Source organism: Narcine bancroftii, chromosome 3, assembly GCF_036971445.1.
Source record: "Narcine bancroftii isolate sNarBan1 chromosome 3, sNarBan1.hap1, whole genome shotgun sequence".
NCBI classification, from domain to species: Eukaryota; Metazoa; Chordata; class Chondrichthyes; order Torpediniformes; family Narcinidae; genus Narcine; species Narcine bancroftii.
This window is the reverse complement of record NC_091471.1, coordinates 281,289,818-281,316,325: the sequence shown is the minus strand read 5'-3', so window position 1 is coordinate 281,316,325 and position 26,508 is coordinate 281,289,818. Positions and strand designations below refer to the sequence as shown.

At 42.9% G+C, this 26,508-nt stretch overlaps 1 protein-coding gene across 1 annotated transcript in view; it reads right to left on the bottom strand.

The window, feature by feature from the left end:
• gaa2 (alpha glucosidase 2) overlaps positions 1-26,508 on the bottom strand; it is a 99,880-nt gene that overhangs the window by 27,574 nt on the left and 45,798 nt on the right. Inside the window, exons 8-14 of the mRNA XM_069928327.1 lie at positions 26,073-26,191; positions 24,016-24,147; positions 10,358-10,468; positions 9,224-9,337; positions 4,597-4,681; positions 3,639-3,756; positions 2,304-2,437 (exon numbers count right to left, since the gene is read on the bottom strand). Coding sequence (XP_069784428.1) covers positions 2,304-2,437; positions 3,639-3,756; positions 4,597-4,681; positions 9,224-9,337; positions 10,358-10,468; positions 24,016-24,147; positions 26,073-26,191 — 813 coding nt within the window. The remainder of the gene's footprint in view (positions 1-2,303; positions 2,438-3,638; positions 3,757-4,596; positions 4,682-9,223; positions 9,338-10,357; positions 10,469-24,015; positions 24,148-26,072; positions 26,192-26,508) is intronic.

The following is a 26,508-nucleotide window of genomic DNA, read 5'->3' as shown; positions in this document are numbered from 1 at the left end:
GGCGTGTATTGGAAAGGGTTGTGGCTGTCACTTGACAGCATTGCCCCCCTACCTAGTTGGAGGACACACCAGCTGCCAACCAAGGTTTGGTTCTGCCCCACTCATTAGTGCACACCTTGCCGTTGGACCCATGTAAATTACCTGGACTGGACTCACCAGCCTGTCTGCACTTGGTCTTGGACCATTGGCTGTTGTAATTGGATTAACCCTCCTGGCACTGAGCCATTTGTCCCTGGGCTGGGCTGGAACTTCCAGCACTATAAGTTCTTTCTTTTTGCCAGCTTGGGACTACCCTGCTTCACTCCAGGCCTAGAAATGTTGAAGGGTGCTGGAGAAACTGTTGGTAAGATGTGCACTGTTAAAAGGGTTGAGAGCGTTTAATTAGTGTCCCTTGTAGCAGAGAGCCATGCCTGCACTGAATCGAGGGGTGGTGGGGCATCCTAGTGATTTTTCCTTGATCATTGTATGTACCAGTTCATTGTTTACGTTTTTGTGTGTGTGTGTGTTCTGCATTTGTTACCATTTCCCACACTGGCTTTCTGCAAATAAAATCCTTCCCCATCAAAACTGCGTTCAGAGTCCTTGCCTTCAAGTCCTACCAACCTTGTTTCCTCACTCACAACAGGGGGGCACAATCTGCCATTCGAAAACTTGCTCAGTGGGGGTGGTGGACTCACCTGTGGGTGGGGATCACAATACCTCATTTGGGAGGGGGCAATGCCCACAGATGGCACCCTTGCCGTGCTTCACTCCCAGATTCAGATCCGACAGAAGCAACAAATTTGCAAATGATACAATGGTAGTTGGCCTCGTCAGGAACAATAATGTGTCACATAACAGAGAGGAGATTGAAAGCCTTGTAAAATGGTGTGAGAACAACATCCTGAGTCTCAACGTGGACAAGACAAAAGAGATGATTACGGACTTCAGGAGGACAAAGGTCCACCATTCTCCACTACACATCAATAGTTTTGTCATGGAAAGAATGGAGAGCACAAGTTCTTTAGTGTGCATATAAGGGACAATTTTTTCCTCAAACAAAATATTTCAGTAACAACTGGGTCTACAGAGCACCTATGGCATAGGGATTACTTAAGGTGGTATGTGAGTGGAAAGAAAAAGGTTGAGAATCATTGGTCTAGAGAGATGCACTTTAGTCGGTTTGAATATGCATAATCAAATGATAATAAACTTGAATTGAAATTATACTTGACAACAGTCCTGTGAAGTATCTTTGAACACCTGCGCCATTAAGGATGCTCTGTAAATGGGAGCATGGTAGTGAAGCTGGAGGAGCTGCAGCCTCACAGCCCCAGAGACCCAGTTTCAATTCTGACCCCCGGAGATGTCTAAATAGAATTTGTACGTTTTCCACTGACCGTCTGCATTTTCACCCAGCTATTTCAATTTCTTCCCACGTACCAAAGATGTATGAGTTGGTGGATTAATTAGCACATAGTGCGTAGGTGGAGGGACAGAATCTAGGGGATTAATGGGGATGTGGGATTGAGTTTAGGATTTGCGGAAGAGATGGCTGATGATTGGCGTGACTCAGTGGGCCAGAGGGCCTGTTTCTGTGCTGCTTGAGTTCTTGTTTAAGAGCCATTTAGACAGCACTTGATAAGGTAAGGTAGAAAGGAGACCGAGTGCAGCTATTATTGGAATTAGTGTAGATGGGCAACATGGTTACCACAGACATGATGGACCGAAGGATCTGATTCTGTGCAGCATGAGATTCTTATTCTATTTGAGTGGTCTTACAAAATGCTGTGGGGGCTTGTTCCTAACTTCACCAGAATATAATGCAGGAAAATTGTCAGCATATCTGGAACTGACTGTGACTTCAGAGAAAATAGGCATAAACACACCAAATCAGGCCCGAATCAGATAATCTTACAAAATGGGCCTAGGTTTAACGTGAAGAGGGAGAGATCTAACAGGAACCCGAGGTGATGAGTGAACAGAACGGCCCCTGACAGAGGAAGTGGTGGAGGCAGGTACTGTTGCAAAGTTGAAGAAAGAAATTGGACAGATATATGGATCGCATGGGTTTAGAGGGATAGGTGGGATTCGTGCAGGTGAGACATTTCAATCGGTGTGAGCCAACAGGGCTGAAGGGCCTGCTTCCACGCTCTATTACTCCATGCGCTCTAGTGTCAACACAATATCCAATGCATTCTAGATTTTGATTTGGTGGGTTGATGTGAAAAGTCAAATATCTGGTACCCAAGTCAAGTAGTTACTTGACAAAAAAAAATAACCATGCAGGATTTAGATGTTGCCACACATTCACAGAGTCATACCTGGAATAGAAAAATACATGTCCTTCCACTGGCTCCTGTTGTCTCCCAGCCAGTGACCTGAGTACTTGCCTTGACTTGGGAATGTGGATCGGGAGATGACAAATGGCCTCTTCTTACGGATTTTAACCAAGGCACTGGAACAAAGAGAAAGAGGCATCTTAGCCAGTTGACACATGAGAAAATTGCTTATTCCTTTCTAGGCTGAGGGGACATATATATTATCATAAATAAATATAGATTTGTGTGTGTGTGTGAATAGAAGGTGGAGGAAATATTCACAAGGAATGCTGCAGTCCACAAACGTGCTGGAGAAATTCGGCAGGCCAAACAGAGTCCATAGTAAGTAGAAGACAGTTACAACTTCGGCCCTGGACCCTTTGTCAAGAAACAGAGGGCTCAGTCCCGAAATGTCGACCACCCTTTACTTCCTATAGATGCTGTGACCTGGTGAGTTTCTCCAGCACTTTTATGTTGTGCCCTCGGGCCCAGCATCTGCACACTTCCTTCATTATCTTCACAAGGATGTTGCCCAGACCGAGACTAAATGCAATGGCGCTATCTTCTCTGGAGTGAACTTATATATCACTTTATATATTGTTTTTCTGAGGGGAGAGGGATTTTTTTTAGGGGGTGGGGGTGAAAACCATCATGTATGTAATTGCAATTTGTTTTTTGATATCTGTATTATTATAATAACAATAATTACTACATGTATGGAAAATTTTCAAATAAAATATTAAAAAAAGGATGCTAAGGGGTGACATTTAGAAGTTTATAAAATCATATGGTAGAAGGTCACAGTCTGGTCCCAGAGAAGAGGGACAGGTGATCAGGGGGTACAGTTAGCTTAACGCTGTTACAGCACCAACAACTGGGAATGGAGTTCAAATCCCGCGCTGTCTGCAAGGTGTTTGTACGTTCTTCTTGGGATTTTCCTGGGGGGGGGCGGAGCACCGGTTTCTTACCACCCTTCAAAACATGCTGAATGTTGTAGTTCAATTGGGTGTGATTGTAGGCATGGGCTCATGGGCTGTTACCTGTGCTGTATACCTAAATAAATAATAAACAGGATAACATTTAAAGGGGAGCTGGGGGGAGGGGTTGGGGGAAGAGTTCTCAAACAGAGGGTATATAGAATGAGCTGCCAGAGGAAGTGGTAGAGGAGCATACAATTATGCATAGGATAAGTGTAGAGGGCCAAACACAGGCAAATGGGACTAGCTCGGATAGGTACCTTGGTCAGCAAGGGTGAGTTTGGCTGAAGGGCCTGTTTCTGCACTATCTCTATGATCGCGATTTTGGTTTATATTTTTCTGGATGTTCACACAGACTGACCTTGCTGTGGCCTTGGCTTCCATCAATCCATACAGGCTGTGCACATTGTAGTGGGTCGATCCCTTCTGCTTAACCGAGGCACAAATGGTCCGACTGTTTAGGTGGCCACCCAGCACACCTAATGAGAAAACACAACACGGGGGAGCCTTCCAAGTACCGAGACACACAGTCTTTTGCCCTGCATGCCCCTCTCCATCCCACTGCCCCCACTTCCCTTATTGCTGGCATACTCCACCTCAGGAGGACCTTCTCCCATTCCGTGGATCCTCTTCATCCTATCACTCCTGCCTCTCATGGCTAATTCTCTCCTCCTACTCAACTTCTGAAAGTTACAAACCCTCCCTCCCAATCCCTCCGGTCTCACTCCCTAGGAGTGCCTTCCCATCCTTTCCCACTCATTACTGCAACTCACATTCCCCTACCCTTACTACCAACTCCACATTTTCCCCCTCAGATTAACTCTCCAGCCCCTCATCCACTTGCTAGTGATTCTCCCCACCTTTTCCCTGTCCCATCCTCTCCATCTCACCCTCTGCACATCCCCTCCTCATTAGTGTTCCTCTCCAGGTCAGTCATCCATCTCCACACTCCTCCTCAGCTCTGACCCACTCTGACTTGTTCACTGAGCTCCCCTCAAAATCTGATGCTCCTCACCAACAGTGTTGCTGGTTCTCACTCACTTCCCCCTCTGCTAATGGCATTCCCAACACTCAGAAGTTACACTCACAATTGCAGATTGCACATTGAACAAGGAACATAATTTATGACAAGACTCCATTCCCATACAACGGCACCCAAAAATATCCTGCTATCCAGTTTATCTTTCCTGCATGGGTATCTCCTTTCCTCCTTTCTGGTTTATCCTTCATGCTCAGGTATCCTACTTTCTCTCCTGTCTGGCCGTGAGATGCTCACTCCCATTTCCACATCGAGTCTAGAGCTCAGACACGCGCTTTACCTGGAACAAACGGTGGATTTTCCAACTCATTGCTCGGACACCCGCTCTCTGATCCATCCACAAAGTTGGAAGGCTCGTTCATGTCCTAGAATATTCCGGAGAGCAATGAGATGAACTTGTGGAAGTTTCTGTTAACGAGGTATCCCCACCTGCACTGGGCAGAGAGCTGAACACAGCTCAGGCCATAACACAAATTAACCTTCCCTCTTTCCACTCCGTCTGCATCTTGCGCTGTTTCAGGAGAACAGCACATTTATTCAAGGACACATCCCACCCCAATCGCACCCTCTTTTCTCCCCACTCCCATCAGGTAGACATATCAAAATGTAGAACAGTACAGCATAGTAAGAACACAAAGCTGGAGAAATTCAGTAGGTCAAACAGTGTCCTTTATAGAGCAAAGGTAAAGATACATTTTTTTTAGACCTTCAGCATGGTAACAGGCCTTCTGGTCCATGAGCCTGCGCTGCCTAATTAACCTACAACCCCTGTATATTTTGAACTGTGGGAGTAAAGTGGAGTGCCCGGACAAACCCAGGTAGACACAACGAGAACGTACAAACTCCTTACAGACAGCGCTGGATTTGAACCCTGGCCACTGGTGCTGTAACAGCGTTGCGCTAACCGTTCCGCCCTTATTGAAGGGGAACTGAGAAGAACAAGAAAGGAGGATGAGCTAAGGTTCTCTCTCTCTGTTTAGTGCGTCAGAAGCACACAGTGTTCGGTGAACTAAACCCTTCACACCATGGCTAAGCAGTAAATCCCTCTTGGTTGGTTGTCAGAATCTGGTCCCTAAGAGCCAGTTTCTGCTCTTGACCAATTGCCCGGTGTTCCCTGTCATGAGGACAGGATTGAGGAGGTCTGGGAATTCATCAGTGACCCTCTGAGAGATGGCCTGACAGTTCTCTCTATGACATCCCAGGCCAGTAGCTTCAGAAAGAACAGTGGAGAAAAGCGGAAAAGAAAACTGACTGCCCGTTGCCCAAAGACTCTTCCGTACCTCAGTCAAGATAACAGCTGAAGCACATACATATCTACAAAGGCTATGTCTCGCTCACGTAACCAACGTTGATGATTCAGTGCAGCACAATACAGGCTCCTCAGCTCACAATGTTGCGCCAACCTATATAAGGGTGTCTTAGCATCAATCTAACCCTTCCCTACCTTACACTCATAACCCTCTATTTTTCTTCCATCCATGTCCCTATATGAGTATTTTGAATGTCCTTATTGTACCAGCCTCTACCACCACCCTTGCAAAGCATTTCCGGCACCCATTGCTCTCTGAGTAAAAAAAACTTAGCTCTGATATCTCCCCTAAACTTTCCTGTTTAACTTAAGCAGATGCCCTCTGGTACTTCGTATTGTGGTCGCAGGTAAAAGGAGCTGCCTGCCCTATAGCTCTCATCATCTTATACATGAGCATGAAACCTCCACATTCAAGGACAGGACTCTGCATCTCCTGCATTTCCCACGCATCTGGCCTGGCCCCCTCTGTCCTCAGGCGCAACAAGGACAGGATTCTCCTTGTCCTCACATACCACCCCACCAGCCTCCACATCTGCCACCTACAATCTGATCCCACCACCAGAAACATCTTCCTGCTCCTTCCCTCTCCGCATTCTGTGACTCCCTCATCCACTCATCCCCTCCCACTAATGACCCATTTGGTACTTCTGTGATCGCAGGAAATACTATGCTTGCATCCACACCTCCTCCCCCAAAACCAAAACAGTCCTTCCAAGTGAAGCAACACTTCATTTGTGAATCTGCAGGGGTTGTCTTCTGCATCTCGTGCTCTTGTTGTGGCCTCCTCTACATTGGGCAGACTGGGAGATCATTTTGTTGAGTACCTTTGCTCTGTCCACTGTAATAGCGTGGATCTTCCAGCAGCCATCCATTTCAATTCTGCGCCTCATTTCCAATGCAAATATTGTGTCCATGGCCTCAGGCTCTGCCAAGTGGACGCCATGTGCAAAATGGAGGAACAACACCTAATATTCTGTCTGGGCACTCACAATGACTTTTCTGGTTTCTGTTAGGCCCCTCTCCAGATTTCACCCCTTATTTCTCCATTCACAGGGCTCTCCCCTCCCTCAATCACTTCCTCATCTTTTTCTCTTCTGTCCTTCCACCCATAGCTTGCCTATTGGCCCGTACTGCTCCCCTTGTCACTCCCCCCATATTTTTATTTAGCCACCTGTCTGCTTTTTGCTCATACCTTGACAAAGGGTTCAGACCAGAAACATTGGTTATATATCCTTGCGATAAAGAACATTGCATGGCCTGCTGAGTTTTTCCTGCACTTTCCTATATTAAATTACAATCACAGCATCTGCAGACTTTCTGGTTTAACAACATCTAAGGACAATTTCTTTTCTGCTGTTACTTAACACTTCAGTGGACCATTCATTGGTTAAAAAGTTATGGCCTTGATCTGCGATTCCATGCACTTTAATTTTTCAATGCTATACGCTGCACTCTTACTCAGTGTAGTTACACCCTGCATTATGGTTTCATTATTACACCACCCACTGTACTTAAGGTATGGGTTCACTTGCATGAATAGCATGGAAAATAAAGATTTTCACTGTACATATAACAAAAGAAAATTCAATTCAAGAATATAATGGCATTGGAAAGGATGTAAAGAGTGCATGGAGTTCTTTTCTTTAGGGAAGGCTGAGTGGAAATTTGATACATGTATATAGAATGATGGGGGGCCTGGACAGTGGGGATAGCGGTAGGTCATTTCTATTGATGGATTATCTTCGGTCTGGAGGTTGCAGGTATATAAAGGGAAGAGAATTCAAGATGACAAGAGGGAAAGCCTTCAATGCAGTGCGTGGCTGGAATCTGGAAAGCACTGATGTGATGGAGGCAGGTTTTATTGTAGGTTTCCAAAGGGAACAGGACAAACATTGGGTGCCTTCAGCAGACCAGGTTTCAGGTTCTCTCTCCATCCTAAATCTCTAACCTGCAGCCTCATTAATTGAGCATCCTTTCTCCTGTCATACTGGGGAGCCCACTCAGCCTTATGTTTTCACTTATGAAATACCAGGCAATATTCAGCAATGTAAATTTAAATGCAGGTCGTAGATTATTGCTCCTGGTGATATTCACAGCCAAACCCACACACTCTAACCAGCACGGAATCAAACTTAGGAGCAGGAATCCTGCCTGCTTTCCCTGCTTCCGATATTCCAACATCTGGAAGTTGTGCATGTGGTTAGATTATTGACTTAAGTCAATAATAAGCCACTCAGCCCCTCAGGTCCGTGCTGACCGTCAACCAGCCATCTATACCAATCCTATTTTAATCTCTCCCTAATACCCTCATCTTACCCCAGATTCCACCTCACATCTTTAACCTGGGGGGGGGGGATGCCTTGGGAAGCACAAGTAAATGAAGGAGAGCGCCCATAAAGAAACATATGCAGTCACAGGGAGAATGTGAAAACTCCACATAGACAGCAGCAGAGGTCAGGATTGAACCCAGGCCACCAGAGAAGCAGTTTAATTGGCTGTGCCATTTTGCCATTCAACAAGGTTGGATAGACTAGGCTTGTATTCTCTGGAATTTAGAAGATTGAAGGGGGATCTTATAGAAACATATAAAATTCTTAAGGGTTTAAACAGACTACATGCAGGAAGGTTGTTTCCAATGCTGGGAAAAACTAGAACCAGGGGGTCACAGATTAAGGATAGGTGGAAGTTTTTTGGACTGAGATGAGGAAAAATTTCTTCTCTCAGAAGGCGGTGGATCTGTGAAATTGTTTGCCACAGGAAGTAGATGAGGCCAGTTCCTTGTCAACATTTAAGAGGAGGTTAGATTTAGCCCTTGTGGCTAAGCGATCAGGGGGCATGGGGTGAAGGCAGGAACTGGGTTCTGATCAGCCATGATCATATTGAATGGCAGTGTAGGCTTTAAGGGCCAAATGGCCTACTCCTGCAGCTATTTTCTATGTTTCTACAGCTAATAAACAGGATTGTGAATAGAAAATGGTCCACTGCTACCTTTTGATCTTAGTTCCTGCATAATTCCTGATGCCTTTGAGGTAACTAGGGATATGCAATGAAATTAGCCCTCCATCAGCTGAAGAACAAACAGGCACAATCCTAAGCCAGATAAGGAATAGAAGCAGGAGTCGGCCATCTGGCCCGCCGACCTTGCTCCACCATTCAATAAGATCATGACTGATCTGGCCGTGGACTCTGCTCCACCTACTTGCCTTTTCCCCAACACTCTTAATTCCCTTATTCTTTAAAAATCTATCTACTTGCACCTTTCATACAGTTTAGACAGCCTCCAGTGTTTCCTCAGGCATAGAATTCCAGATTCACTACACTCTGGGAAAAGCAGTTCCTCCTCACCTCTGCCATAATCAGGGGTTAAATTAGGAAACAATATTTCACACAACAGTTGGCTGGAAATTTGCAACTCACTTCCCAAGAAAGGGTATGGCCTTGGGAGTCACTGGAAACTTAAGACCAAATCTTCGTTGGGCAAGGGAATTCAGGGATACGGAGCAAAGGGCAGTGAATGGAATTCATGTCAGCTGTGAATGAGTTGAAAGGCAGGACAGGCTTGAGGGTCTGAATAGCCTTATCTCCATATGGCACTTACAATCCAGAGTCCATCAAAAGGTATGGCCTTGTGGATCTGCTGCAGATTTTCAAACCACCACTGGTGCGTGTCAGGATTCGTGAAGTCAGGGAAGGCTGTCAATCCAGGCCAAACCTATACCCCATAAAAAGAGAGAAAAGTAGTAGTAAAATCCAAGCAGGACAAATCCTATTGTCCTCACCCATCTCTGGACCCTCCTTCCAAGAGCATTGAAATTTATCACAATCGTGTTGGCCTGAATCCCACTTCCAAATACATAATGATAGACACACTTAGCAGGTCAGGTAGAATGTGTGGACAGGGAAGCCCAGTTCATGTTTCAAGGCATGGATTTTTGTTTATTGGAACAACAATTGACCTGACACATTAACTCAATTTTTCTCTCCATGTAAGCTGCCTGACTTGCTGAGTGCTTCCAAGCACCTACAGTTTTTTGGCTTTGTACTTAACTTCACACTGGCAGGGTTTGGTGAGGGGTGATATCCTGCGAGCCCTCCCAGGCTAACGGGACCTTGTCATATCACCTCTGTTCAAATGCCAGCTGACTCAAGACTCTGATCTTGGGTTGCTGGATTCGGCATTGCCCAGATCGATCCCCTCACCTCCAGTGAAGTCAGCCCAACCCAGCTTGGGCTCGGCAGGGTATTGCCCTTCATGGATGGTGATCTCCTGCCTCTCCTCACCACTCCAGCAATGTTTTCACCTGTTTTATCTTTTGAACTAACAGCACAAAATGTGAAGCAAACCCTTGGCCTGGAATCCAGTAAATGAACTGATGCTTTGCCTCTGTTCCCACCTCAGCCCTGCTCTGAACTAAAGTCCCAACCCAAGGCACTGAACGTGGCAAGACTTACAATATCCACATTGGAACCAAACACACACCTCTGCTAGCTTGACCTTTCAGGCTACTCACTCCCACAGAGACATACAGGAGACTGCAGAAGCTGGAATCTGGAGCAACAATCAATCTGCTGGAGGAACTCAGCAGGTCAAACAGCATTCATGGGCGAAGAAAGAATGAAGAGACCCAGACCTTTCTATTCCTTCCACTGGTGCTGCTTGGCCCCCACTGAATTCCTCTAGCAGAGTCACTTCCAGAGTTCCCCAGCAGCTAAGCCGCTGCGGGGACCCTACCTTTCCAATCAGAGGATTTCCAGATGTATTGGTGATGAAGACTCCCCGCTTCAGGCCCTCGTCATATGGCCAGTAGGAGCCTGGTGGTTGGCTGCTGCTGATCCCTGGATCCTGCAAACAGACACGCACAGTTACCATTCCCAGGAGCAGGCCCAAAGCTGGTCATTCCCATTCTACCTTCTGTACCTCTCAAGGCTTCCCCAGAAGTGGCTCCCCTCCCAACCCCTGCATAACCTTAATGATTCTCACATCCCACAGCATGTTCCTGTCACAAAAGTACTTCTCAACTACTACATACAAAACGAACAAGGCAAGTCTTCCATTGTGCTATTTGGTGACATTGGCTGAAGCATAAATATACCACAGTTCAGATGAGGTCCATCTTTCAGATGGAGTTTGAGTGCACAGATTACATTGAGCCAAGTGCAGATACAAAGCCAATGAAATGATACCAGCATCTAACCAGAAGTACAAAGAATAGCGCTATTTACAAGTAATTGCAGATTAGTTGAGAATGTTGCACTCACTCTGTATGGCATTGGCATGTAGGTTTAATAATGTGCTCAGGCCTGGAGTTGTAAGGCTGCTACACGACCTGCTTCAGCTATGTACCATTCCACCTTCTGGACTTTGGTGCAGAAGCCTCACAACTTCAGGCACCAGGGCTTCATCTGGACACTCAGTGCTGACCAGGTGTAGTTTGCAAGCACTCTCCATGACTGGGTAGGTTTCCCTGAGGAGCTCTGGGTTCTTCCCATCTCCCTTCCACAGGCTGCTAAGTTAATTAGAGTCACAGATTTGCAGCCCTGAAGCAGGCCTTTCGGCAAACATGCCGATCCAGATCTCTACCAACCTTGCCTTTGGACCACATCCTTCTGCATGGAGGCAGTGGGATGACCCCTCAAAGGTAAATAAAGTCATGAGTGTCCCAGACAGGGCAAATAGTCATAGTCCCTCTCCTGGGGTAGGGGAGTCTAAAACTTGAGGGCATAGATTTAAGGTGAGAAAAGAACAATTCAAAAGGGACCTGAGGGGCACCTTCTTCACACATCTGTAGGAAAGCCTGCTGTAATTTTCCCCCTAATGCAAATACATGACAAAAGAGCAGAAGAGGATTGAGGAGCAAACAAAGAAAAGTTGGAGGGACTCAGCAGGTCAGATGCTAACCGTGCAGAGAAATGTTCAGACAATGTTTCAGATGGCCACCTCCAGAAGGGCCTCAACCCGAAATGCTGCCAACCATTTCTCTTCATGGAGGTTGCCTGACTCACTGAGACCCTCCAGTTTCCCTTTGTTTGCTCATGAATTCCCAACATCTGCACTTTTTGTTTCTCTCTAGAAATGAAGAGAATTAACAAGAGAGTAAGCTGCAGGGTGTGAGGAAGTTTTAATTTGCCATTATGTATAATCACAGGCATCATGGCCAAGTAGAAGGGGGAAAAGGACATGGGAGTGCTCCCTGGCAATGGGCTAAATGGCCTCATTGAGTATGGTGACTAATTGACTCAGAGGTGGCAGACACCCATTGAGCCATTAACAGACATCAATTAAAACAGGGGTTCCAACAGGCCCCTGAACATCAGATAACAGCCTGAGATCTGGGATCAGGACTCAGTGCGGTTGCTCGCCAGAGTAGAGTCCCAATAATGTCGACTACCAGACACACAATCTCCTCCCCTCCCTTTTTAAGCATTTCACAGGGATTTTTCCCATTATATCTCTACCTGGACCTTCTTTGGACCCCACCAAACATTTCCCGTCATGGAGATAGGAAGCGCAGCACCTCTTCCCTTCCCACCATCCTGGGACCCCCATGCAGCTATTTCAGGTGCAACAGTGATTCACTTGCATTTCTCCGAGTCGAGTATTGTGCACATGGGGTTTGTGATGTGCTCTCCACTGCTTTGGGAAAAACCTGCAGATTGGGCGAGAGCCTGCTTCCAGTCCCCAAGAGTGACTCTGATCATACTGCTGCCTGCCACATTAATTCTCCCTCTCACACCCACTGATCCTGTACTGTTACCACAAGGTCCAACACAGGCTGGAGGAATATCTTCTGTCTGGGCACATTGCAGCCAGTGGGACCCCATAATCAAACTGCCTGCATGGCAATTGGCCGATTCTGCCTCTCAACACTATGGCTCAGTTTTTCTATTTGTACAGCCTGCCCAGCTGGACATAACCCAAAGCCTTACCTTGTGTTATGTTCAAGAAGAGGTTCGACGGGTTCAAAGAGAATCAAGTCTGGACACAAGTAATGAACACATATAATATAATGAGTGGTCTTTATTTGCACTCAAGGAAATTCACAAAAAGGACACACACTGACAGACTAACATACACAGCACACATTTAACTTGCTCAGCACCCTCCACCCAATGGCACAGTATACTGAGAAACAAGGGTTTAACTTGCTCAGCACCCACCACCCACTGACACAGTATACCGAGAAACAAGGGTTTAACTTGCTCAGCACCCACCACCCACTGACACAGTATACTGAGAAACAAGGGTTTAACTTGTTCAGCACCCACTACCCACAACCATGCTATACCAAGAAACAAACTTGACTCCCTTGTCCATTCATCATTTCCCACTAATTGCCTCTTTGGTACCCACCCTTGTGACTCACACCCTGCACCCACACCTCCTTGCTCATCACTATTCAGGGCCCCAAACAGTCCTTCCAAGTAAAACCTGCAGGGTTCATCTACTACATCCAGTGCTCCCTTTGTGGCCTCATCTACATCGGGGAGGTGCAGACGAGGATATCATATAATTGAGCACCTTCGCTCTGTCCGCAGCAATGGCGGGAATCTCCTAGTGGCCAACAATTTCAATTCCAACCTCCATTCCTACATCGATAAGTCTGTCCATGACCTCATGCACTGTCAAACTGAGGCCACCATCAATAAACATTGACCTCTAGTTTCTATTAGGCCCATTCCCTGTCTTGCTCTCTTTCCTGGTCCCTCAGTCACCTTTTCCACAGCTTTCCACCTCTTCCCTCTCCAATCAGAGAGCTATTGCTTCCCTCTATCATTTCTCAACCTTTTGCACTCCCATCCATATCCATCTATAATCCATCTATTTTGTGGGCCTGTGCTCTTCCCTCCACCCCTCCTCCCATCATTTTATTCAGGTGCCTACCTGGTTTGTGTTCATCCCTTGATGAAGGGCTGAGGCCAGAAACGTTGGCTTTGTTTTATCTTTGCTGCATAAAGAACGTTGTGTGACTTGTTAATTTTCTTCAGCATTTTAGTGTAAACTACAATCATAGCTTCTGCTGATTTTCTTGTTTAAAAACTAAATCAGGGATGGGCAACCTATGGCCCATGGGCTGGATCCAGCCCGTGATCCAAATTTATCTGGCTAGAAACCCAGTGCAAAAGTACCATGTGCACCCGGTCCACCAATACAAGTACAGTCGTGCACTGCTTAACGTCCGCTCGGGCAACCTCCAATCACACATACACACCCATGGTCCCATAAGGTTATAACAGAGTTCAAAACTCCCGATCGGAGAACGCGACATAACCAGATGTAGAAAACGCAATAGTTTCTGCAAATAACATGTGTATCTCATGTATACAAAGCGATTACACTGCCAGGCATATAATGGTATATAATATCTTTCTTTCTTTTTTTCTTTCTTTGGCTTGGCTTCGCGGACAAAGATTTATGGAGGGGTATGTCCACGTCTGCAGCAGGCTCGTTGGTGACTGACAAGTCCGATGCGGGTCAGGCAGGCATGGTTGCAGCGGTTGCAAGGGAAGATTGGTGGGTTGGGGTTGGGTGTTGGGTTTTTCCTCCTTTGCCTTTTGTCAGTGAGGTAGGCTCTGCGGTCTTCTTCAAAAGAAGTTGCTGCTTGCCGAACTGTGAGGTGCCAAGATGCACGGTTTGAGGCGATATCAGCCCACTGGCGGGGGTCAATGGGGCAGGCACCAAGAGATTTCTTTAAGCAGTCCTTGTACCTCTTCTTTGGTGCACCTCTGTCTCGGTGGCCAGTGGAGAGCTTGCCATATTACACGATCTTGCGAAGGCGATGGTCCTCCATTCTGGAGACGTGACCTACCCAGCGCAGTTGGATCTTCAGCAGCGTGGATTCGATGCTGTCGGCCTCTGCCATCTCAAGTACTTCGATGTTGGTGATGAAGTCATTCCAATGAATGTTGAGGATGGAGCGGAGACAGCACTGATGGAAGCGTTCTAGGAGCCGTAGGTGATGCCGGTAGAGGACCCATGATTCGGAGCCGAATAGGAGAGTGGGTATGAAAATGGCTCTGTAAACGCTAATCTTCGTGTGTTTCTTCAGGTGATTGTTTTTCCATACTCTTTTAATGGTATATAATATGCCATTATATATAATGGAGTGTGGGTATGACAACGGCTCTGTATACGCTAATCTTTGTGAGGTTTTTCAGTTGGTTGTTTTTTCCAGACTCTTTTGTGTAGTCTTCCAAGGCGCTATTTGCCTTGGCGAGTCTGTTGTCGGGTCCGAATCATGGGTCCTCTACCGGCATCACCTACGGCTCCTAGAACGCTTCCACCAGCATTGTCTCCGCTCCGTCCTCAACATTCATTGGAGCGACTTCATCACCAACATCGAAGTACTTGAGATGGCAGAGGCCGACAGCATCGAATCCACGCTGCTGAAGATCCAACTGCGCTGGGTAGGTCATGTCTCCAGAATGGAGGACCATTGCCTTCCCAAGATCGTGTTATATGGCGAGCTCTCCACTGGCCACCGAGACAGAGGTGCACCAAAGAAGAGGTACAAGGACTGATTAAAGAAATCTCTTGGTGCCTGCCCCATTGACCACCGCCAGTGGGCTGATATCGCCTCAAATCGTGCATCTTGGTGCCTCACAGTTCGGCAGGCAGCAACCTCCTTTGAAGAAGACCGCAGAGCCCACCTCACTGACAAAAGACAAAGGAGGAAAAACCCAACACCCAACCCCAACCAACAAATTTTCCCCTGCAACCGCTGCAACCGTGTCTGCCTGTCCCGCATCGGACTTGTCAGCCACAAACGAGCCTGCAGCAGACGTGGACATTATCCCCTCCATAAATCTTTGTCCGCGAAGCCAAGCCAAAGAAAGAAATATATAATGGTATATATATGTATATAAAACCTATAATACCTATGTCTTGATAGTGATAATAAACACCTTTGTTTCTGGCTTATGTAAGTACCATAATGTCTAGCATTATTTTAATGTGAGCTTTCCCTACCTACAAATAAAAGGTTTACTGCAGATGATATGTCTTTGATGGACCTCTGCAAAAAATGTCTTCTTCCATCTGGGAATTATAAAAACTTGGTGGAGCATGCAAAAAAGATAGCATCACATACATGTGTGAGCAACTGTTCTCAAAAATGAAGTACACGAAGAACGAGAACAAATATGACTAATGCTCATTTAGATAATGTCTTGTAATTGGCATCAACAACTATGTTACCCAATATGGGAAATGCTTGCAAATAGTAAATTACTAAGGCAACTAATGTAAAAAAAATCTAAGGCTCAACTTCAAAAGAAATTGCCATTTAAAAGTACGGAAAAATTGAGGTCTACCTTTACAGTGGAATCCTCGGAGTCAATTTCGGCGATTCCTAAAGCCCAGAGGACCCCAGCCCAGCTGATTTTGACATCGGTGCCAAACTTGCTCCTGCAAGCTGGCACCGGTACCTTGGTGAGTTTGGCTGCTGCCGATCCGCGCACACGGCCGACACGGTTGACAGGGAGACCCGTGGCCCTGCAATCTTGCCGGGAGGTCTGGGGACTCGTGGAGTAGCGTCGGAAGACACTCTGATGCGCCCCGTGGCTTTGCCCGGCCTGCGTGGAGCGTCGTGGGTCCGGGAGCTCCTTGATAACGTGTGGCCTGAAGAGGTCGGGATGCCGGCGTCTGGTGTCCAGACCCGCAGCCGTACTGCCAAGGCATCCAAACCGATAGAAGAGGAATTACTTACCTTTGCAGAATACGTCCTGCAGGTGGAGCCAGCAACCTATGAAGGTAAACCTCAAAAAGTGGAATTGGAACTTTGAATGGATTCAATATTATAGTTCTGGAAGGGATTGCCTATCAAATGGGTAATATGTCAAAACAAATATCAGATCAAATGAATCAAGGATTTATGGAGGTGAAAATGAAGATCCATACTTTATGTGAAGAAATGTCAAATATGAAGCAAGATATGAATGTAGTCAAAAGTGACATTAATAGATGTATAAAATCTGTTGATACTGTCCAAGAAAACTTTAAGAAAATTGAGACAGGTTTTTCTGAGTGTCAAAGTCAAGTGGAGCGTAATAGAGAAAAAATAGAAAAACTGGAAGGATTTTTCATAGATTGGGGAATTAAAAAAAGAGACTTATTGAAGAAGATCGATTCTTTGGAAAATCAGAGTTGGAGAAATAACGTGAAGATAGTTGGTCTTCCAGAAGGCTCTGATTCAATAAAATTCTTTAAACACTGGATCCCAGAAGTTTTGGGCAAAGAGTTCTTTCCTGAAGGTTTGGAGTTAGAAATGGCTCATAGAGCTCTGAGAAGAAAACCGCTTCCAGGACAACCGCAGAGAGCAGTTTTGATTTGTTGTTTAAAATACTAGGATAGAGAAATTATTTTATGTATGGCAGTCCAAAAAGCACGACAAAATCAATCCCCATTTATGGTTCAAAATAACAGAGTGCTTTTTTATGCTGACTTGAGACTGGAAGTTATTCATAGACGGCGAGAATTCAATACAGCTAAAGATGTTCTGTGGTGAAAAGGTTATAAGTTCGCTTTTCGTTACCATGCAATTTTGAAGGTTTTTTTATGGAAACTTTCAATCTCAATGTTTTGAAAATGATCATGATGCCTTAGTCTTTGTGAACTCCCTGCTGGAATTGAAAAGAAATGGTCGTTCTCCGCCTTTGTCTCCTAAAAGGAGATTAATTGGAAATGGAAATGGCAGTGGAAAAGGAAAGAATGGGAAGAATGGAAAAAATGGAAAGAAAGAAGAAATACAGAATCCTCTTGATATCGAAGATCCGGAGCAATCGTTGGGTTTCAAGTTACTGGGTTGAAGATATAAACTATATTTGAATGTGTTTATCTATATAATAAATATATATCTGGCTGGGAGGGTGGATGACACTGAAAACTTTGCAGGTCATCTGACACCAGTAGGTTTCCCATACCCAGTTTTTTAGGGTAATATTGCCTTTGGGTGGTTTTTTTTGTCTGTGTTGTTTTTTTTTATTTTTGTTTTTTTTTAAAGATTTAAGATTTTTGATTTTTTTTCCTTCTTTTTTATTTTTTTTATTTTTGAAGGATTACAAAGGGGAGCATTATTTTATAGAGTTTAATTTTTTAGTGTTTGTATTTACTAATAGTTAAATTTATGTCTAAATTGAACTTCGCAACTTTTAATGTTCAGGGGTTAAAAAATCCAATAAAGAGAAAGAGAACATATATAAAAAAGATGAAAATTGATATTACTTTTTTACAAGAAACAAATTTGACTGAGAAAGAACATTTGAAATTGAAAAGAGACTGGGTTGGTCAAGTTTTTTATTCTTCTTTTAATTCCGAAGCAAAAGGAGAGGTGATTTTAATTCATAAGAATTTATCATTTGAATTGGAATCTACTGAAGGGAATTATTATGAGTTGGGGGAAAGGGATCACAAAGTACTTGTCTGGCAATTGAAAGCTGAACAGGTGTCTCGGACTATTAATGCTGTTAAGAAGAATTCAATAATCACCTATAAGCCTCAGGAAATTAATGACCAGTTTTATTCATTTTATCAAAATTTATATTCTTCTGAGGGGAAACAGGATAATGGTTCTCTATTGATTCTTACTTATCTAAATTAACATTACCGGTACTGCATGAGAAAGATATTCGGGAGTTGGAATCTCCATTTATGGATTTTGAAATCAAGGAAGCTATTCAGGAAATGCCTAATCGTAAGTCCCCAGGAGATTATGGGTTTCCTGTGAAATTGTATAAACGTTTTTATGATGAATTTTCTAATATATTTGGGAAAGTGTTAAATCAAGTTACTGAAGATCAGAAGTTAACGGAAACTTGTTTGAGTACTTTAATAACTGTTATCCCAAAGAAAGAGAGAGATCCTTTACAGGTATCTTCATATAGACCTATTTCTTTATTGAATGTAGACTATAAAATTATGGCGAAAGTATTATCTAACAGACTTGTTAAATATTTACCTAAATTAGTACATATTGATCAAAAAGGTTTTATTAAGAATAGAAATGTCTCAGATAATATACTTTGATTGTTTACTTTGATCAATGCACATCGGCGGCAACCTAATCATCCTATGGTAGTTGCACTAGATGCTGAAAAAGCTTTTGATAGTGCTGAATAGGACTTTTTATATAAGGTAATAGAGAAATTTAAATTTGGCCTTTTCTTTATTGGTTGTGTTAAGGCCTTATATATGAATCCGATTGCTAGGGTGGTGACAAATGGACAGACATCTTTACCTTTTAAATTGACTCGATTAACTCATCAGGGCTGCCCATTGTCGCCAGAACCATTAGAACCATTTCTTGCCAAAATGGTTGGATTTTCACACAAGTCCAAACAGCATGTAATAAAGTACATAAACCACATCTAAAGCAAGAATCCGAATTATTAAACCCATATTTTTTTTTAATTTTTCTATACTTTTAGAACCATTAGCACAGGCTATTAGACAAAATGAGGATATTAGAGGGATTAGGAATTAATGATGAAGAATATAAAATTAATCTGTTTGCAGACGATGTGTTGATATATTTGATAGAGCCTGAGAGATCGTTGAAACAGGAGTGTGTATCGAAATTTGGAGAATTGGCGGGATATAAAGTTAACTGGGATAAAAGTGAAATTTTGCCAGTTGGAGTAAAAGATTAATCTGATTTAAAAATATTACAAAATTTAGATGGACAAATAAAATCAAATACTTAGGTGTGTTTGTGGGGAATGACTATCAATCGTTATATCAATTAAATTATGTATCTATATTTTGAGGCGGATTAAAGCAGACTTAATTAAATGGAAAGATCTCCCATTAACTCTAATTGGATGTGTTAATTGTATTAAGATGAATATCTTTCCTCGAATTCAATATTTATTTCAATCAATACCTTGGTTACTTTCAGAGTTTTTTCAGGATTTGAATAAAGCAGTACGAGAGTTTTTGTGAAAAGGTAAATTAGCTTGAGTAGCTTTGCACAAACTTACTTGGAAATATGCATTGGGTGGCTTACAACTGCCACATTTTCAAAATTATTATGAGGCAGCTCAGTTGAAGTTTATTAGTAGACTGATGGATTTGGATAAACATCCTAGTTAGGCTAAGGTGGAGATATGTCAACCTAAATTGGAGATACATGAATTTATATTGTTGGAATTTGATTTTATTACAGGAATATGATATGCCAATACTGAAACATTTATTAAAGATTTGGATTTAAAAAATTAGGGTCGAAAGATAAATTATCAATTTTAACTCCATTATACAATAATCGGCTTATTCCTTTTTCAATGTTTAATAGTTATTTAAAGATTTGGAATTCTAAAGGTATAAAGACAATACAGGACTGTTTTGTAGAGGGACAATTTCTTTCTTTTATCCATTTGAGAGAACGATTTGAAATACCTTTAAATTCTTTATTTGTGTATTATCAACTTAGGGATTTGGTAGAAGGTAATTATGACAGAGAGATGTACTTACCTACTTTGTCGAAATTTGAATCTTTGACTTCTTTTATACCAAAGAAGGGTTATGTTTCAGTTGTGTATAATTTATTACAATATGGATAAACCAGATTGGGAAAAACCTAAATTTAAATGGGAGACTGATTTAGTGTTTACTTTTCCTGAAGATGATTGGGTGAACATGTGTCAGGACAATGTAATTAAATTGACTAATGTAAGATATGGTATGGTCAATTACAATTTTTTACATCAATTGTATTTGACCCCGGAAAAAGTTAAAAAAAATATGGGTTTAGTAATTCGGATTCTTGCTTTAGATGTAGTTTATGTACTGATATTTTTTTACATGCCGTTTGGACTTGTGTGAAAGTCCAACCATTTTGGCAAGAAATTAAAATAGTTTTGGAAAAATTGTATAATTTAAAACTACCTTTGGATCCAATGATTTTTTTGTTGGGAGATTTGTATTCATTAAGGGGAATGGGTTTCGATAAAGTTCAAATTGCTTTTGTACGTTTGGCGTTATCGGTAGCGCGTAAATGCGTTGCTACTACTTGGAAAGATGATGTAGAAATTAATATAATACGCTGGCATAATGAATTGAAAGCTTGTATCATTATGGAAAAAATTACTTATAATTTACATGATAATTATTCTTTTTTTGTTGATAAGTGGTCTCCGTATTTGAAATATATGCAATTGGATGTATTTTGAACTGTTATTAACATTTATAATTTTTTTTATATACATGATTTATATTTTTGGCTCCCCTTAAGGGAGCTAGCTGAAGGGGTGGGGAGGGGGGAGGTTTTTTCTTTATTTGTTTCTTTTTTTAATTATTGTTTTTTTGTTTTTTAGAAATTTTTTATGTTTGTTGTGTTTTGTTTTTCTGTATATATAAATCTTTGTAAAATTACTTTGTTTGAATATTTAGATTGTATTGGACATGTGAGAAAGTAGAAAAATTTTGGGAAGATCTAAACCAGATATTAAATAAAATTACAGAAAACAATATACCAAAAAACCCAGAGATCTTCCTCCTAAGTAACATAAAAAACAAAGAATTTGGACTTGATTTGGATGGTGCACAAAAAAGATTTGTTAAGATAGCTCTAGCCGTAGCAAAAAAATGTATTATGTCAACCTGGAAATTAGAAGATAATTTGAGAATACAACAATGGTATATAGAAATGAATAAATGTATTCCATTAGAAAAATTAACATATAATTTAAGAAATAATATTGAAATATTTGAACAAATATGGGAGCCATACATGAAACACAATAGAGAAAACCTACTGGGGACATCTACCACCTAAAATAACGAAAGGAGAAGGAAATGAAAAGAATTGACTCAGTGGAATTTCTTGTTTATTTTTATTGAATGACAACATTGTTTGACTGGTTTAATGTATCTTAGATTTTGTACTTTAAATGAATGGGGGGGAGGTAGGGAGGGTAGGATGGGAGGAGGGAGGGGGGGAGAAAATGACACTGTAGATATTTGAAAAGGAAAATGTATGTATCTTGGTCAATATGGTTTATGGTGTGAAAAATAAAAAATTTAAAAAATATATATATTTAGATTGTATATAATATTTTTCACTTATCTTTTAAATAAAGTTTTTTTTAAAAAAAAGCAGAGACAATTGAAAACTTAAATTAAATTACATAATATCTGTGTTTCAGTTTTTATTTCATTTATGGTAGCATTAGTGTGGCCTGTCATTCAACCACTGATACACCATCTGGCCCACACATGGTAAAAGGTTGCCCGCCCTTGTCCTAAATGACACTTAATTGCTATATTTATTCATTTGGTCTCAATATTGGTCTCATAATTTTGCATACAAAATTATGAGGGATATGTATAAACAAAAATGAAACTAGGCTTTTTCCATTGAGATTAGGTGAGACAAGAACTAAAGGACATGCTTTAAGGGTGAGAGGAGAGATGTTTAAAGAGTACATTGAGGGAACTTAACTCAGAGAGTGGTGGGAGTGTGGAATGGGCTTCCAGCTGAAGTGGTGAATGTGGGCTCAATTTTGCCATTTTAAGAACAATTTGGATAGGTACATGGATGGGAGGGGTATGGTCCAGGTCAATGAGACTAGGCAGTATAATAGTTCGACATAGGCTAGATGGGCCAAAGGGCCTATTTTGTGCTGTCGTTTTCTATGGTTCTAAAGTTTACCTTATCAGAGATATTCCCATTACTCTACCCATTTCTACCTCCCTTTCCGAGACCATTAGGGTGCAGCATGGACTTTACTTCCTCAGGAAGTTTGGCATGCCCTCGGCGTCCCTCAACAACTTCACAGAAGCACAATCGAGACGACCCTGCCTGAATGCCTCACTGCATGATCTGGGAGCTGTTCCACCCAAGATGGGAGGCCACTGCAGAGAATTGTGAATGCAGGTCAGATCATTGCGCAAATCTCCCCCCCCCCCCCCCCCCCATCGACTCCATCTGCTCATCCATTTGCCTCAGAAAAGCACCCTACATATGAAAGGACACATCCAGTCCACATTCCCTTCAACCTCCCTCCTGTCAGAAAATGATTCAAGACTGTGAGATCACACACCAACAGATTTTTGGACAGTTTCTTTCCTGTTGTTATCAGACTCCTGAACGAATCTCAGACCAGCAAAATAATTTTGCCCTGACTCATTCGGACTGAACTCTCACTGTAAACCTACTCTCTGAACTGTATTTTATTCTGCTGTACTTATGCCCAGATATAATTGCTGTATAGCATGCAAAGCAACATTTTTTTACTGCTCCCTGTACACATGACAATAAACTTGAACCTGAACCATGTTTGTTACTAAAAAAAAGTTTCTCTCTTATCCTCATTCTGGTGATGGGTCTTAGATCTCAGATATCTTTCCACTGATTAGTTGAGTGACTTAAACATTTTCCATATTTATTTCATATTTCTATTACCGGCAGTTTGTAATTTTGATTTAAAGAGAAAGAAAAATATGGCTTTCAAAACACAAAAGATACAAGGGATATGGGAAGAAAGAAGGCAAACAATATAGATGTCGAGGAACAGCCATGCTTGGATTGAGTGGTGAAGCAGGGTTGAAGGGCCGAATGGCCTCCTCCTGCCATGTTTGTGTTGGTTCTTGTTGCTCCCCCAAAAGACCTGATCATCTGCTGATGATCACATTGCTGGCCCATTGTAAACATGGAGGGGAGACTCCTGACCAACATAATGATACAGAACTGTCATATTTCATAACTCCCGAGCAATCTCCAACAAGAGGCAGTCAAATCACTTGCACATGATATTCAAAGGCAGTGTGTACCATCCACAACATGCATCACCCAGGCTACCCCAATAGCACCTCCCAAAGCACAATGACTTCACGAAGGATCAGGGCAGTGGAACATGGGAACATTGTAGTGGCCCACTACCTGGCAAGCGAACCGGCACACAAAATGGTGGACTAACGCAGCGAGCTCAGAAAGCCCGTGCACACAAATGGCCTTCAAGGGCCAGGAGCCTGCATGGCGGGAACCACGGCCAATCAAAGGCTAGCTTGCTGGTAATATCACAACTGCCCACAGGCGTGGAAAGGTGGGTCTATAAAAGCAGGGCTGGGGAGATCAGTAAATCAGACTTAACTTCACTTACACCCATGTGTGTGTGTCGTTCCTCTCTTGCTCTGCAGTAATGTCTCGCTTCACATCACTTCCTGGAGATTCACCTCCAAGCCGTACTCCATCTTGACCTGAAAACTGATCACTCCTTCAAACCCCAAAATCTCTTCCTCGCTGCACTGTGGGGGAGGGGTGGAGGTGAGGGGGACCACCATCACCTCCTCATGGGCAGTTTGGGATGGTCAAAATGTAGAGTCCCACGGGTGAACACAGTGAGAAGGGATGGTTTTCCCGTGCATGTGAAATTCATGGGGATTACAGGAATTACCAGAATGATGACGTATTGTTGTCCATGAGCGTGGAGATCCGCCACTAGCTGGGGAAGACTGGCAAATTTCTTGGAGTCAAAGGTGAAGTCCCGGTAGTCGGTCATGTAATCAATATCATTCCATTGGGCATCCTGGGGCAACAAGAAATGTTTTTAGGTTTAAAACTGCCAAGTTCTCAGAAACCTCCCACACCAAAGCTCAGTCCCTGGATGCCACAATCACTATCCCACCCCTTCTCAGAACAAGGAAACACCTTTCATTCAGAAGTCCAAACATTTTCGACCCATGCCACTTTCTTTTCACCTGTGTTCCAACCTTTCTCACTCCTTCTAACTTCCATCACAGCTCTTCTTCTAACCTATGCTCGCCCAATCCACCCTCCAACCCATCCCCTCGAATGCTTTCTTGGAAGACTAAGGAAGTTTGGCATCTTCTACAGGTACACATCGAAAGAATACTTGCTGGATACATCACATTGTGGTTTGGCAGTTGCATAGATGGATGCAGCTCTGAAATCATGCAAACTTCCTTTCCCTCCATTCCCCATCTACTTTTCTCACTCCCCAGGAAAGCCAGCCAGCATAATGAAGGACCCAGATACACCCTCTTCTCCCTCCTCCCATTGGGGAGAATGCTTAAGAATGTGAGAACATGCATCAACAAGCTTAAAGATTATCTCTTCCCTACAGCCATCAAGCTCTTGAATAACTCCATGTCAGTGCTACCCTGCTGCCTTTGCTTGATATTAATTGCTCTTTCTTTTCATTTTAATCCAATATTCTGCAAACTGTGCTCTATATGGCTATGTGTGATGTTAGAGATAACCTGTTGGTCCACTCACAGAAGAACCATTCTCTCTGTACCAGATATAATGCAGCAGGTAAAATTAAAATTAACACCCAGTGTCAACTCTGGCCAACCTTTCGTCTTCAAATGCATGTCCTCCTGACCTGTGTCCAACCACATCCAACCTTTTTTTTAGAATATTTTATTTTTGATAATTAAAAAATTATACACAATAAAATCTTCAATATCACTTACAAACAACAAAAAAAGTCTCTCCCTCCATCTCCCCTTTCATACATACAGATCTGCACACCGTGAAAGCTTACCCATCTTTTAAGTATACAGAATATACTTGGGGAAATCACGTATGTATAATAGTTGCATTTATAGTCCCTTTTTTTTATTTGGGCCCCTATATGGTCCAGGTGTGGCTGTCAGACCTTTATAAAAGTGTCATATTTATTCTTTAAGTGATTTTTTTTTCCATAGGTATACAGCTGTTCATTCCTCAGTCCATCGTGCTATAAGTAGAGGGGAATTGGACTTCCAAGTGATCGCGATACATTTTTTTGCCTCCGCCAGTGCTATTTTTATAAATGAGATTTCATATTTATTCAATTTATCGCTTATTTCCGTAAAGTTACCCAGTAGATATAGCTCCGGGTCGCCATGAAGGATACTCCTGTTATCCTGATTCATTTTTATGCAATTTCTTGCCAAAATGGCCTTACCTTCACGCACGACCACGTAGCATGCAGAAAAGTTCCTGTCTCAGTCCCACATCTGTTATAAATTTGGGTGTATTCCCCATTCAGATCATTCATTCTGTTTCACTAATTTCAGGTGGGTTCCAACTTTGACTTTACTCGATCAAGGACATCTACATGAGGCAGTGTCAAAAAAAAGCAACTCTAGATAGAGGTGGAGAGGATGAGCAAATGTAGGTTCTTGGGAGTCACTATCTCAGAAGATCTTTCCTGGAACCAACACACCAATGGCATCGTGAAGAAAGCCTCTACTTCCTCAGGCGTTTGCGGAGGAGCTAGTGGAGTTGTTCAAGTGAACTGGTACGGACTTGAAGGGCCGACATGGCCTGTTTCCATGCTGTAAACAGTTATATGGTTATATGGTTTATCCAACTTTCCCCTTCCAGCCTCCACTCCTTCTGGCTATGCCCCTTCCCTATCTGACATCCACCATTTGCACCCTATCTGATTCACCATCCCACCCATTACCAGCTGGCATGATAGCTGTCGTTAACTTTACGAACCTGGGGAATGCCTGCTTTCCTCATCCGTTTAACCACCTCCCAGGTGGCATTACTTGTATTGTATCCCCAGCGGCAGAGATGAAATCCAAGATTCCAAGAGGAGACCATCAAGGGCAAACCTGCCACACACAAAGCAGTAAATATTTCAGGGTGCCAGGAAGTTGACAACAAAACATGGAAAGAGCATCAAAGGTTAATAAACGTTGTCAGTGATGGTAAATTGGACAAAGTCTCAGGATTAGTTCTTTGCTCAGTGGGTCATCAGATCGTGCATGGTCTCCAGGGGTTGCGGAACAACATAGTTATTATCTTTGTGATATGTTGAGCTTAAGTCAAATGGTTCCCTGGAAACCTAAGGCAGAAAAAAAAAGCCATTTACATCATGATGTTCCAGCCAACTGAAATACAGAAATCCAGCCTCACCTCAATTCCCATC